The 15,539-nt window shown below is 39.1% G+C and overlaps 1 protein-coding gene across 1 annotated transcript; it reads left to right on the forward strand.

The window, feature by feature from the left end:
• Positions 1-373: 373 nt before the first annotated feature.
• LOC106977701 (60S ribosomal protein L31-like) lies at positions 374-9,879 on the forward strand. Its single transcript, XM_053225104.1, has 3 exons — positions 374-442; positions 1,301-1,450; positions 9,490-9,879. Exons 1-3 carry the CDS (start codon positions 374-376, stop codon positions 9,877-9,879), a joined length of 609 nt encoding a protein of 202 aa, XP_053081079.1.
• Positions 9,880-15,539: the final 5,660 nt, after the last annotated feature.

Raw genomic sequence — 15,539 nt, forward strand, 5'->3', positions numbered from 1 at the left:
TATTTTTTTAATGTGTGTTTGAGGGGCACCTATGTGGTTTAGTCAGTTAAGCGTCCAAGTCTTAATTTTGGTTCAGATCATGATCTCAAGGTTGGTGCGTTCGAGCCCCTCATTGGGCATTGGGCTCTGCACTGACAGTGCAGAGCCTACTTGGGATTCTCTCCCTTTCTTTGCCCTTCCCCACTTGTGACCTCTCTTTCAAAATAAATAAATAATGAAAAAATTAATGTTTATTTTTGAAAGAGAGAGAGAGAGAAAGAGCACGAGCCAGGAAGGGACAGAGAAGGAGGGAGAGAGACAGAGAATCAGAAGCAGGTTCCAGGCTTCAAAATAAATAAATAAACTTTAAAAAGATGTGCGTTTGATATGGAATATGTTGCAGGCACGAGGGGTGGAGAATGGAAATCACACCTGTCACAGAGCTTCCAGCCTCCGTAAACATGTAAAGTGTAATCACACGTATCTCTATTAGTACTTAGACATATGAAGCAAAAGCTGGTGGTGAGTGACAGCGACAACAGGGAACAGAAAATTCACAGAAGAGCGAAAAAATAAATCCTGCCTTTTCATATGTGCTCTGGCCTGGCCAACATTGGTCTCAGTAGCCCCCTGTCCAGCTCATTTGCCACCACTTACTTCTCCACAATTTCCCACCTCCAACCCCCACTCAGAAATACAGTAAAAAAAAATCTTTTGATCTGTACAAAAATATCCATCCATGAGAAAGGTGAGGACTTTTTAAAAGAAAGTTTTCATTTCATCTCATTTCATTTCATCTCATCTCATTTCATTTCAGACACAGAGAGAGCCGGAGTGGGGGAGAGGAGCAGAGGGAGAGAGAGAGAGAGAGAGAGAGAGAGAGAGAGAGAGAGAGAGAATCTAAAACAGGCTCCATGCTGAGCGCAGAGCTGTGTCCCATAACCCTGGGATTGTGACCTGACCAGAAATCAAGAGTTGGACGCTCAACAGACTGAGCCACCCAGGTGCCCCAATGAGGACTCTCGGAGAGCTGAAATCCAATCAGAGACATAAACATGACAGCGTTGTTTTCACAAGATGCTGTCAGCATTAGGGGCCGGGTGCGCGCACATTGAATTACCAGATGTTTACACTTCAAAACTTGGCCTTTGCAACCACTTGTAAAACCAATGCCTCCACTGCGATTGGACCTGGGGGATGAAACACCTTTAAATTCCCAAGCTCTGCATCCGTCACTAATAATTTTGAACCACGTAAATGGCATTAGAATGTGTATTATGCTTTCAACCTGGTTTTACATCTAATGTGCTTCTTATATAAGCTGCCACGCAGTCCAATGAGGAGCAATTATAGCGAATCAGATTCAGTACCAAATATTTTCCCTTTGTTGATGGCAGGAGGAAATGTCTTCCCCACTCTGAACATCAAATATGTCCATGAGGGCTTGACTGAAATAATGTCGTCAAAAAGGGTAGGCATCTCGTCAGGAAAAGCACACGATGAATTTTAGTCCATGGCCTTGTTTGGGGATAAAACTATGAGGGAAATAAAAACCATTTGTCAGTGGCTGTAAATGAGAATATGGGAGATATTTACACCCAGCCTCTGTTTCTCCTTATCCTTCGTCATCTCTCTTTCTGCCAGTATAATTGTCAACCTGTCTCTGGAGTTTCATACCTTTCCCAAATGTGTTTCCCCCCTCTGCCTTATCTCTTCAAAGCCATCAGTCACACAGCAGATTTGTAATGAACTTGCTCTCTGCCAAGGCAAGAAAAAAAAAAGTGACATCATTTTCAAAAAGGGGAGATCAGCACTTTAATCTCAGTGAGATAGAAAGGAGAACAAAGGGAATGTCTGGCAGGGCTAACAGGGAGAAAGAATGGTATGGAGCACACGCTTTCTTTCCCTCTCCATGCTTTGTACACTACGCTTTAGAAATTTGGACTCCATTTGTTTTCCATTCTCATCGTATCCTCCTGGCCCTGCAAGGTCCGGTCTGGACATGATTACCAAGAATAGGGTGTGGCATTCTCCTCCCCGCTTTTGTGAGTTTGGTGGAATGGGGTGAGGGTGAGATGTTTAAAGTCTTGTTATAGAGTTTCAACATTGATGCAGCATTGTACAATGTTGAGGTGAAGTAGCTAGCACATGAATCTGATCTGGCAGGTATATTCTAGCTGTGGCTAAAATTAATCCAAATGAGAAGAGATGGCCATCAAAGGAAGAAAGGGCAAGCATTTTTTTTTCTTTTAATCACTGCTGATCCCATCAGACTAAATTGTAGACGTGTGGATAGAAGGTAATGTGGGAGTCAGCACTGAAGGCTCAGAGGCTAAGATATTAAAACAGCTGTTTACAATAACTTGTGATGTGCAATCAGAATTATTTTATAAAAAAAAATTATAATCCTCTTAAATAACCAAGCTGGAAAGAAACGTAGGTTCTCTCCAATTACCGTGATTTTAGTTACCGTGGGGCCATGTGCAGGAGATTATCAAATATGTACCATTTGTCAGAGAAATGTGATGAGTCACCCCTGATAAAAGATAGCAAATGCTCTCTGTTTAAAGGGAAGCTGGTTTAGGATGAGACATGTGTGTTGGACATGAACCTCCCAAGCCACAAGTTCAGGTGTTCCAAGAATGTAACTGTTTAAAATCTTTTCTATTAGTTTCTGTCTGGAATCTTTGCTTCTCCTGTTATCAGGATCCCAATCTTAAGTCAGTTTCTGGTAAACCCACTTCAGCCCAGATTTTGCTTTTGCTTTTACTTCTCTGTGTTGATCCAAATTTCATGGGTTTTACTCAGTTTCCAGGTCTTTTTCCCAGTCCCACCTACAAAATCCAGTATCTACTAAGGTACACATCACTCCATCTGGTTTCCAGTCTGAGCCCCTCTTGTCTCTTCCTAGTAAGGCATTCGATTTACCATTGTATCACTGGTTGTCTTTTCAGAAACTATTTGGTGTCCCTGGGATCATTACCATGAAGTATATACAGCTCCTTTGGCCATTTCTCAGTTATGTTCATATCCCTCGGCATACTGGGATACCACAAGAAACCTCTAGATGCTTTCTGTCCGTCTTATGGTAAACAGAAACTTGGGGGCCATTCCAGAACTCTGCCTAGATTGAGCAGGCTGCATTTTCTACTCTGTTGATGCCTTCTCACTCTGGCATGGCAGGAGATGGGGGAAATGATGTCTAACATGCTTCTGCCTCCCACATTCCACCCAACAAAGGAAGGTACTGGTCTGTGGATGGTCTGTTGGCTCTAGGTCCTTACCAGCAATCTGGGATGTGGTCCAGAGAGGGAGGATGTAGCTGGATTTAGAGCCGTTCCTCAGATACCCATACAACCATCTCATTTCACTGCTTTCCTCACTCCCTACACACATAGATTTTGTCTCCTTTGTGATCACAAAAAAACAGAGGAGAGAATGTCTACCTCCAATCGAATTACTTAAAACCCCAGTCGATTGCGCTCATGGTTTATAATATTGAAAAACTTGAAACTTGCAATAAAAAAACAAAACTTGTTGGGGAACTTGAGTGGCTCAAGTCGGTTAAGCATCTGACTTTGGCTCAGGTCATGATCTAGCAGTTGGTGAGTTTGAGCCCAGCATCCAGCTCTGTGCCGACAGCTCACAGAGTCTGGAGGTTCCTTTGAATTCTGTGTCTTCCTCTCTGTCTGCACCTCCCTTGCTCACATTCTGTCTCTCTCTCACACAAAAATAAATAAACATAAAAAAATTGTTTCCCCTAACTATTATCTCTACAGTATTTTTTTAAAGTCTATTTTGATTATAAAAAACAAGTTTTGATCTTGTTCGGTTTTTTGCTATTTCTGCTAAACATATATACCCTAAATGAAAGTGTATCAGGAAATTTCAGGGAAATATCATATGCCAATATTTCAAAATGCTATCAATTCTATGTTTTTTTCTCCCTATAAATATTTGCCTACCAAAAATAATATGTGATTCTTGCTTACTTGTCTGGCTCTCCTCCAAGAAACAGAGAACTGTGTCTTTATCTTTAATCCATTTCTCCAAAACAACAAATTCCACACAGAACAAAAAGAGAATATGTATACAAAGTACAGTCCCCTCTACAGAGGTCCTCCAAGATTCTGTAGATAAATCTGCACGATGAAGTAAAGATATGTAGCCAAGAGAATCCATCCATTGACTTTATGGATGGACCGATGTCAATGTACAAAGCGCTTTATCTAGACAGAGTCCAAATGAACTGTCAGAGCTTCCTAGTGATGTGTACCACGAGACACCAAAGTTAATCTGCATTTATCGATGGACACTTGAGTTATTAAGGTCATGTGGACCAACTAGACCCAAGGCTTGCATGGAGAAAAACACATGGACACAGTGGAAGTTAAGAGGAGGGGATAGAGAGACAAAAACAAAGACCTAGAACAAGGGGAAAAAAATGGTAAGAGTCACAAAAATTATGACAGAAAAGTGGAGGGGACAGACTGCAACTGATATTTTTTTAAGAGAGAGAGAGAGAGCAGGAGAGGGGCAGAGAGAGAAGAAGAGAAAGAATCGTAAGTAGTGTCCACACCCAGCGTGTGGGGCTTGATCTCATGATCCTGAGATCATGACCTGAGCCAAAATCAAGAGTCAGAGGCTTAACAGACTAAGCCACCCAGGTGCCCCTGACTGATATCTACTAACTACTCTACCTCCCTTTTTCTTTCTACCAGCTCCATTTTCTTGACTTGAGCTCATTTGAATGTGTTGCTTTTCCTTGTATCCAAATGAACTCTGGCGATAACAGGTGTGGGGAGTGAGCCTAGTCAGCTTACAGACCCCTTTTCTTTACTTCAGGTGAGTAGCATACTTTCTCATCATTACATTCTTTAAGCCTCACATAAACACTGACCACATGATGTCATGAGCTTGTTGGAAGGGCGTGGCTAAGGGTGCCTATGCAAATCCCAAGGGGCAGATAGTACAAATGAAAAAGGAGAAAGATAATATACAGCTGTTATATCCAAAGTGGCAGAAGTTCTGGGAGCCGAGGAAGCAAGTGATCTTTCTTCATTTACTGACATGGTCTTAAGGGCAGTGAATCGTTCAGTAGTGGTCCCCTAATGTTAGTGAACATATTACCAGAGCACTTACTAAAAATGGAGGTTACAAACTCCAACTCCCCCCAATTAAAATCCCATCAATATCTGTTGTCAGCCAGGCATCTGAATTCTTAGTCAAGACCCCAGATGATACTTAAACCACCAGGTGATCTGAATGATTTTGGCCCTCCAAAATTCACCTGTTGAAACCCTACCCCCCAAAGATGGCAGCAGTGGGAGGTGGGGCATTTGGGAGGAGCTTCAGCTGCACTAAAAAGTGATCAGGCTGACATCTGGATCTTGGACTTTCCAGCCTTCAGAAATGCAAGAAAGAGATTTCTGCCATTTCTAAACTACCCAGTCTCTGGTATTTTGTTATAACGGTCCAAACAGATTAAGACAATACCAATGCAAGGGGTTCTTTAAATACAGATTGAAGATAAAAAAAGCTCTAATTTGATCTGTAATGCTTAGAGTGCCATGTTCCCAAGACTCTAACAGTAGTCCCCCACTTCTCAATCCCATCTGCCTCTGAATCCTGCATAACTTTAGACATTCAGAAATTAAAAGACAGAGTATAAGAGTAGATGGGATGGAAAAGGTGAGGGTTGGCTCTTGTGTTGGTCGTGGTGGTGTTGGTGGTGATTTTTTAATTAGCTAGGCTTTGTGTTGAATGTCTTGTGTAAAACATCCTACCTTTAGAGCTGCATGGGACCATTGCAAGAACATAACCAATTGATTAGAGTGTTAACAATACCTGAGATATCAAACTAGCAATGTCCTGGGCCACACTCCTTTCTATCAGGTTCCCACAAATTGTATTATTTTACTGCCTTACTTCCTACCATCAGTTAGAACTTTGGTACATTTTCTTGCAACTATTAGCCTCATGTTTTCAGACATGGAATACATTTCATGAGGTATGTTAGACCCTTTCAGAGGCTACTAGGCACTCTTGAGAAGAGGACAATGCAGTAACAAATTTAATGCAAACTTTGGACCTTGATGACTATTTTGCCTCAGGGCTAGCAGGGAAGGTCATAATATGAAACCTGGAAACTCATGAGGATTAAGGTAAACCTTTATAATTCCATCCAGTAAGCTCCCTAAATCTGGTGGCTAGATCCAAGAATAATATGTAGGGTTATATAGTTACTGATTAGATCACATCTTAGATCCCTATCCTTGGACATACTCAGATCCTAAGTCTTTCCAGCTGATTCCTGATTCTTTCTCCTAAAATAAGACCTCCTGAGAGGAAAGAGTTAAACCTGTTTTCAGAAGGTTCTGCCTGACTCTGAAGAGGTCATCCCTCACCACGGCCTGCCTACTTGATGAAAAGTAGCATATTAGGCTTCTAGATAGAGTTATGAGAGAGAGAGAGAGAGAGAGATCAAATAAAGAAAGAAGTACCTCCCACTCATAGACTTACAAAATATATAGCCTTTTGCAAAATGTACAAAGGAGGATTCATAGACTGATGAGCAGTTTGGTGTTCCCAAAATACAGTGTCTCATGTAAGAACTTGAGAAGATAGAAGACCCAGTTAAGGCAAAGCCATAAAAACAGAAGGCAAAGTGAATTCATTTTGTAATTTGTTTTATTATCGCAGGATTTATAGGAAGCAGTTCTACCTATTGCACAAATCTTTTTTAGTTTTGTTCCCTTCCATTTTTTTCCCCCTCTGTTTTAAACTTTCAATGATAGGTGGTCTTGGAAAGTGCTGAATTAAGACTTAGCGAAATCAAGTCCTATATATCTGGCTGGTCCTATAAGTACTAACAGTCTCACAAAACAGTGCCGCACTTTTGTCTGAGAGACTTAAGACCGAAAGAGTAAGCAACACATACTTACAAACACTCGCAACACACGTGTCTGAACATGGAGACATGGACAAACACAAACACACACACGCGTTACCTTTCTGTACTTTATTCTGGCTTAGTTAGAGAAAGCAGTGTTTGCACCTCAACACTTTCTTCCTTGTACCCTCTCAGGATGCAAAACCAAGGTAGGATTTATTTTGTAAGAAAGGGTGGGAATTATCTGTCTTGCTTCAGTAGCACTCGATAACAGATTCTCCATCATAGTATATTAGAAGACGATAACATTTTAATAGATTTTTTTAGATTTTACAATGTAGTTTTACAGCCATTATTTATTCATTCACTTTTAACTATTTGTCCAGCACCTGCTATGTGCCAGGCATTGTTCTAGGCTCTTGCATTAGACTGTGGGCAAAGATCTCTGTGCTCATGAAGATTATATTCTAGAGAATTGTCTCACTTGAGACCTCCAATAAGTCTGCGCTATACTTTCTTTTGAGGGAAACATGACTTGAACCCGGATTGTAATCCAGAAGCTCTGTACTTTTACTGGACTGTGCTGTTTATCTTACAAAATCTAATCAGTAAAAAATAGGGTAATTATAAGAACCTCTGTAAATATCTACTCCATACTAGGAAACATATAAGTATACTAATCAGTTTAGTAAATGGGTAAATGATTTGGAAGGCCAAATCATTAATCTAAGTAGTAAACTCAAGCACTCCGTGAAGGTATTCAGATGTGACCCAAGAAATAGTAATTTAGTATCTATAGAAAGTACAGAATGTGACTTTACATACTCTGCCATGTAGTTGTTTGACTAATTAATTTGACTCTAAATTAAAACTGGGATATAACACAAGAAAGAATTTCTGGTTCCCATTACAAGCATACTTTAGTTGGTTTCCACCTAAGTGCAAATCTTTTTTTAACCAAAGTAATTGGTATTACAGCTCTCATTTCCCTTTCAAACAGTGGTATTTTCCATTAGATTCAGTTTTAAATGTTTTTCAAATATTTGTCACATTAGATTCGCATCTCAAACTGATGAAGTAAAGTGGAAATCTCCAGCCTATCCCTAATTTACTTTTAGTCATGAAACATGAAGAGCCCGTTTCCATCTTATAGGTGACACAGCTTGTGAGATTTATTTGAGAATTTTAGACTAATTCTGTACAAAAGCTATTCAAATATGAACTAATTAGTGTACCACATAGGGTAGTCTTAAACCCTTATGTTTTAAGTTTTTATTTCACTTTTATGAGAAGGGAAGCTTATTTGATTGTGTTGAGACCATTCTCAAAATGGGTCAATTTTGTCCCATTTTCCCCTCCCTAATGTCTTCCAACATTTTCTATGCTTTTACTTGCAATGCCAAAATCATTACTTTTCTTATACTTGCCCAACTAGCATTAAGTCTTTAGTTTCTAACAACACAAGGCCCCAGTGCAGGTATGTGTTTAAGAAGAAAAAAGATTATGGGGCGCCTGGGTGGCTCAGTCTGTTAGGCATCCGACTTCGGCTCAGGTCATGATCTCACACTCCGTGAGTTCGAGCCCTGCGTTGGGCTCTGCGCTGACAGTTCAGAACCTGGAGCCTGCTTCAGATTCTGTGTCTCCCTCTGTCTGACCACCACCCCCGCTCCCCCTTTCCTCCCCCACCTTCATGCTCTGTCTCAAAAATAAATATACATTAAAAAAAAGAAGATAAAAGATTGTGACTACAGATTGAATGGGGAGGAGTGTGGAGTGAGAAAGATAAGTTCCAAATATAACAGAAATGATCCCACATCACTAACAGTCCACAAATTCATTTAGAAATTCCATATTAAACTTCAGATAAATTTTTGCTTTCTAAAAAAAAAAATTCCACCACTTTTATTTTCTTGACAAATTTTAAGCTAGATAGCATGGCTTTCCCCTACCCAAAGTATTCTTGGATAATATAAACCCAAAATAACTTTTCTTTATATTGAAAGGTTCTAACTGGTAGAGAATTTATCAGATCTTAAGATGAGAACTTTACAATTACTAGAAAAACAGATGTAATTTTTAAATACTCTGATTTCTGGGGCGCCTGGGTGGCTCAGTTGGTTGAGTGTCCAACTTCAGCTTGGGTCATGATCTAGCGGTTTGTGAGTTTGGGCCCTGCTGTTCGAGCTGTGCTGACAGCTCAGAGCCTGGAGCCTGCTTCGGATTCTGTGTCTCCTCCTCTCTCTGCCCCTCCCCTGCTCATGCTCTGTCTCTCTCTGTCTCTCAATAATAAATAAACGTTAAAAAAATTAAAAAAAAATACTCTGACGTTCTGGAACCTTATAGAGCACCACGTAGAATTGGTTTGCACATAGTAAAAGACTTCACCAGCCCGCACAATATTTTCTATCAGGGCATCATGCTCTGGGCAGGACGGGGGATAGTTTATCAGACAGGTCCCTGCCAAGAGAAAAAACAAACAAACAAGACCACTAGTTATCTTCACACAAGGATTTGTTTGTTATAAATAATTGTCAACCAGACATTACAGCAATGAAACACAAAAGGAAGACATGGATTTATAAAAGCACTTACTCTTCCTTTTCAACCCGGGCCGGCAGAATGGCTCCCTCAAGAAGGGTCTCGAGAAGGGCCGTTCTACCATCAATGAGGTAGTGACCAGAGAACACGCCATCATCGTTCACAAGCGTACCCATGAGTGGGTTTCAAGAAGTGTTGCCCCTCGGGCACTCAAAGAGATCTGGATAGTTGCTACGAAGGAAATGGGAACTCCAGATGTGTGCATTGACACCAGGCTCCACAAATCTGTTTGGGCCAAAGAAGAAAGGAATGTTCCCTACCATATCCATGTGCAGTTGTCCAAAAAACACAATGAGGATGAAGATTCACCCAACAAGCTCTATATGTTGGTTACCTGTACACCTGTCACACTTTTCAAAAATCTACAGACTGTTACTGTGGGTAAGAACGAATTGCTGATTATCAAATAAAGGTATAAAACTACACACACACACACACACACACACACACACACACACACATTACTGGGAGGAGCAACTGCCATCCCCAGGGCTCAGGGGACAAATGGAAGAGGATGGTATTATTAAAATCTAGAAGCCTAGAAGAGGGTGTGATGGAGTTTGGACACAGAGCTCTGCAGAAGGACCCTTGGTTGGCTGATGCTGGCACATCAGAAATTAGGAGGAGGGACCTCCTGAAGTCAGAACCTAGTTTAACTGGTTCTGATAGAGCTGAAAGGCACTAAGAGATTGTTTCTAGGATGTGAAAAAAAAACAACTGTAAAATAGCTATTGGAACCCACTGTCAATGCCAGTGGAAAGAGGAACTTCAAGGGTGGCCCTGGTAAGAACCACAGATTATGAACGTGCCCCTTTTTCCTCTTCTTACTTTCCAGCTTCTGTCTCGGGCCCCCTGTTGGCAAAGCCTAACAAAGGCCAGCTGGCAATGGAGAAGTGGAATTAGTTGTTCCTGGAATCACAAAACAAAATATAGAGGATGGATTTGAAGTTGAGAAAGACAGCCGCTTAACTGCTACAGAAAGAAAACATATCATTAGGGTTTATAAAGCTATATGTGTAGTTCTAGAACAGAGAAAACAGTATTAGTAATTGCTAGCCTATAATAGCATCTACTGTATACTAGGTTCTATGCTACCTGATACCTATGTGCTGTCTTATTTAATTGTCCAGACATCTAATGAGACAGGGATCATCATGAACCGTGAACACTTATTTAAACTGATTAAAATTGTGGATTTTAAGACAGAAGTTCCCTTAAGCTATCATTTGCATTTGGTCCAGCCCTTTCTCTCTCTCTCTCTCTCTCTCTCTCTCTCTCTCTATATATATATATATATATATATATATATGCTCTTGTTATTTGTGTAGATGATATAGATATAGATATAGATATAGATATAGATATAGATATAGATATAGATATAGATATAGATTGTAGGTGAAAGTTTTTTTGTCAAAGAAAGAGTTGAATTTATTGGTTACTCTAGATATCAGGACTTTGAATTTTATTTTATTTTATTTTATTTTATTTTATTTTATTTTATTTTATTTTATTTTATTTATTTTGAATCCAGTATAGTTAACATACAATATTATGTTAGTTTCAGGTGTACAATATCGTGATTCAACAATTCTGTACATTACTCAGTACTCATCAAGATAAGGGTACTTTTAATGTCCTCCACCTATCTCACTCATCCCCTACTCACCTCCCCTCTGGTAACCATCTGTTTGTTCTCTGTAGTTAAGAGTCTGTTTCTTGGTTTGTCCCTCTTTTCTTCCCCTTTGTTTGTTTTGTTTCTTAAATTCCACATAGGAGTGAAATGACATGGTATTTTGCTTTCTTTGACTGACTTATTTCTCTTAGCATTATACTCTCTAGCTCCATCCATGTTGTTACAAGTGACAAAATTTCATTCTTTTTTTTTATGGCTGTATATATACACACACCATATCGTCTTTATCCATTCAGCTCTCAATGGACATTTGGGTTGCTTCTATTTTTTGGCTATTGTAAATAGTGTTGTAATAAACATAATGGTGCATATATCTCTTCAAATTAGTGTTTTTGTATTCTTTGGGTAAAAACCCAGTAGTATAAGCACAGTATCTTAAAAGCAAACTCAGCTAACCAGTATTACTCTAAGTTACCCATAGCAACCAGGCAAGTTAGAAGTGTTTGAATAATTCTTTCATTGGAACTATAAGCCGCAGCTGTATATAAATATCATAGCCTTTTCTCTTAGTCATAATGTGAGAAAAAAATAGTAATATTTAAGAGGAAATAGTAGCATACTAGAGACATGAATTGGTTGAGCTTAGAAGCACTTTGATTAAAATATATTTATTTTTCAATTCAGACAATGACGATACAGTTGATAAATTCTCTTAGCTGAAAATGAAGGAAGAAAAATAATCAACTCCTAGAGGAGTCATTAAGAGTCAAAACATACAAGTGAGATTTGAAAGTGAAAGTGAGGCAATAAAACTAGTGGTTAGCAAGGTAATAATTACTACTAACATCTAATAGAAAGCCATTGTATTATTATAGCATATATGTTATTTAGATATATAATAGTTTATATATGTACTATTAACATATATCATATCTATATCTATATATAATAGCTATAACTAGTGTTTACTATCATCTCTGTGCCAAGCAGTTTGGTTGACAAATAAATACACAAATATATGTAACTCTCCTCAGTGACACTATGAAATAGTCATTGCTTTCATAGTTTTGTAGATAAGGAAGCCAAGAGCTAGAAGATGGTAGAATGGAATTTAAACTCTGCTTTATTGAATTCTAAATATTTCATTTGTTCTACCTCCCCCGTGACCAAATGTTCAGAGGTAACATGCCAGATGCCAAGGAGAATAACCAACTTGGTTTCTCTTCTTAATTCCTTTTCCCTTTCACCCAACCTTGCACAGGTACTCATGGTAGCATATGAAGAAGAGAATGGGGCAAAAACTCACCTGTCTCATGCCAGGTCCCTAACTCTAATTCCATCCTGTCTCCCACATCAGTTACAACTAAGGTATTGTCTATCTTCTTTCAATGATAAGATATCCTAGATCTTCAAGTTCTAGCAATACTGCACAAAAATATACAACTACCAATCAGCACAGAAACTATTGGTTTGAGGTACAAGCGATATAAAAATGCTTATGAGTGATACACTAGTTATAATTGACAGGAGAGCCTAAAGGTGAAGTCACCCCTTCCATACTTAAATCCTGGCTGAATTCTACTTACTAGTTCCATGGTGTTAGGCCAGTGATTTCACCACTGCAAGTCACACACATACAGACACAAGATAATAAGAGTCCTATCTCACAAGGATGTCAGGCTCTAACAGCATAATACATAAAAAGCACTTAGCACAGTGCTTGGAAACTAGTAAGCGCTTAACAAATTTTAGCTTTTGTTAGTGCCAGTCGATGGGTTTACACACGGTGTCACATCTTATTTTGTATACTCTGAAAGTTCGTTATGGGACAAATCTAATATTTATGAGTCGACGCCGATATCCTTGGAAACAGATGTCTACAAACTGTTCCTGGTACAGAGAATGCAGTGGAAGTTAGTCTTGCACACTCCTTGCCTAGCAGCAAGGTAGAAACTCAAGGCAGTCAGATCACGTGACACCCTTCTAGGCACAACTTGAGTTATACATTCTCATTGACAGAACCCGCAGTCCGTTAACACCTCTGCATGGAGCCTGTACCACACTGTTTTACAGTGCCTATACCTGACACGATGCTATAAAGTGAACAATTTCATAATGAGTTCCCTAGCATGGTTGGTATAAATTTATTGCATAAATCCAAGATGAAGCCTCCTCACACCTGGGCCCCATCGACTGGAATACGTTCGGTATGCTTGGGTTTATTTTTGGAAGCCTTTCTTATTTGTTTGTGTCGCCTTCTCTTATCATTATCCTATCTTTACTATTTTGCTCTAGGAGTTAGAAAGTTTTGGCTACAAGTAAGAAAATGCCAAACTATTGATTTTAGCAAGCAATAGGAACATGTAATTGTCATGCGTGATAGGAAACTGGACATCGGTTTTTCCAGGGTTGGCTCAAGGCTCAGTGCTGTTGTCCAGGATCCAACCAGCTTCTACTCCTCTTTCTTATTATCCACCGCATATGTTACTCTCAATCTCAGACACTAGAGGTATAAGAATGGTATCCAAAACATGCAAGGAAACCAATGTTTTTGAATATTACTGAATCATCTACAGTCAAAATGAGGAAGATAAAGGTCAAATAACAACATATACTAAGATTAGTATCACCTCCAGCATCAAAAAGAAAGCCACGTAACGTTCCTAGAACTCTACTTGCTCATCTCCCAAATGAATATAAATGTTCTTAAATCATCATTAAATGCCTCACTTCCCACCTGTCACATTTCAGGCACTTAGTAATAAATAAACACATAATGAATGTGTTAACAAATACGGAGTTAAAGGAAGTGCATTTTAGTTATTCATTCTTATATACTTGAATATAATCGGACAGTCTAGGTTTCCATGGGACGTTTAAAATCATGGTATTTCAAATGGTAAAAGGTAGGATTTGCCTGGCGCAGCCATAGATCTTTGCCCTTCCTGTGTACTGATGTTGCTTGGCTGATCCGGGCACGCCTATATGTGAAAAAGCCTCAGTGTTGATTCGTCTCCAGTTTACCTAAACCTGTCTGAATGGTAGAGCCAGACAGCTGAGTCATTCTCTAACAATTGCCAACTGGCGATGACTTTCCAAAGCCAGACAATCCTCCTTCATGGTCATTTCTCCCTCTCTTTTTTTCCCCTCAAGGATCATAAAGCATATCCATTATTTTCCATCTATTGTGTCATAAAACAGTGATTCCAAATGCTGGGAAGGTGAGTGATTTCTTGGAAAAGGAAACTATAAGGCAGAAGCTGAAACAAAGACCCAATTATGCATAGAGGTGCTGAAAGGCATCTAGACCAGGAAACACACTACCAATAATCAAAGAAGTTCACAGCTCCTTCTGGGTTTATTGTCATTATTTAAATGTGAGTGAAAGAGAACAACAAAAGAACTCCACAGTGAGAGACCAAACTGCACTTGCCCAGATTCATGCTAGGGCTTGCTTGAATTTTCTTATACCCAATTCCTTCCCCATGGCCCTACTCATCTTTTCTTGGAGATAAATGTAGGCTCAGTCTCCCCAGGGCTCAGCCAGAAAATCCAGCTGCCAGAAATGTGCTGGCTGATGGTCTTTCTGGAGCTACTTCTCTGCTACTTACTTGGGTCTTTCAAATTTGGGAAAGGAAGGAAGAACAGAGGGCCTATGTTGTGAAAAGCCTGGCGACAAGCTCTATTAAAAACCAGCAACTAATAATAACGCTCAAGCACTGAAGTAGTAGTAATTAGATTTCTATGCAGTAACATTTGTCCACTATTAACTATAGTTTCATTTTGCCTATCTTTACTTTATTTTTACAATATTGACCAAAAAAAATGTTATTTCAATAGAGTTCTTTTTCAGTGTTTATGAAAATGTGAACCACCAGGGACTTTCTATAAATAACAAATAATTAAATCTTTAGTCTAACTTACCTGCAGAACTAGTGGTAACATCCTATTAAGGCCAATAGAATACTTTGCTTATCTACCTAAAAACAGTAGTGTTTGTTTGTTTGTTTGTTTGTTTTTAAGTAGAATCTCTAGCCATATTAAAGAAAATGAAATGACAGTTTCATGTGAGGTTTACACAAACACATGGAGATGATGGAAGTTATTTTGAATATTGGCAGACTTGAGAAGGGAAATGGAATTCTTTTAAGTGAATTACTATAGGGTGTTAACCATAATTCAGTATTTACTTGCAGACTTTCAGAAAGAGTAGCTCACTGTTCATTTTATGTGATGAGTTGTTAATATTACATGAAATAACAAATTGGCATCATAACTAAACAGAAACTCTGGAAGGTTATCATAAACAGAATGATGGGAATGTAAGTATGGGAGTTAGGTTTTTACTGACAAATGGATTATTCTGCACAATGTGAAATTAGTCAACACTGCTTTTCGATCAGCGACTCTTCATTCTCAATTATAAATGCCTTC

Source organism: Acinonyx jubatus, chromosome B3 (assembly GCF_027475565.1).
Source record: "Acinonyx jubatus isolate Ajub_Pintada_27869175 chromosome B3, VMU_Ajub_asm_v1.0, whole genome shotgun sequence".
In the NCBI taxonomy this organism is placed as follows: domain Eukaryota; kingdom Metazoa; phylum Chordata; class Mammalia; order Carnivora; family Felidae; genus Acinonyx; species Acinonyx jubatus.

Bases quoted from the DNA above. Each gene is read 5' to 3' on its own strand.
- LOC106977701 (XM_053225104.1), top strand. From the start codon at position 374: ATGTTGCAGGCACGAGGGGTGGAGAATGGAAATCACACCTGTCACAGA. The intron at 443-1,300 runs GTAAAGTGTAAT...TTCTTATATAAG, and splicing joins CTTCCAGCCTCCGTAAACAT to CTGCCACGCAGTCCAATGAG. The intron at 1,451-9,489 runs GTAGGCATCTCG...CCGGGCCGGCAG, and splicing joins AAATAATGTCGTCAAAAAGG to AATGGCTCCCTCAAGAAGGG.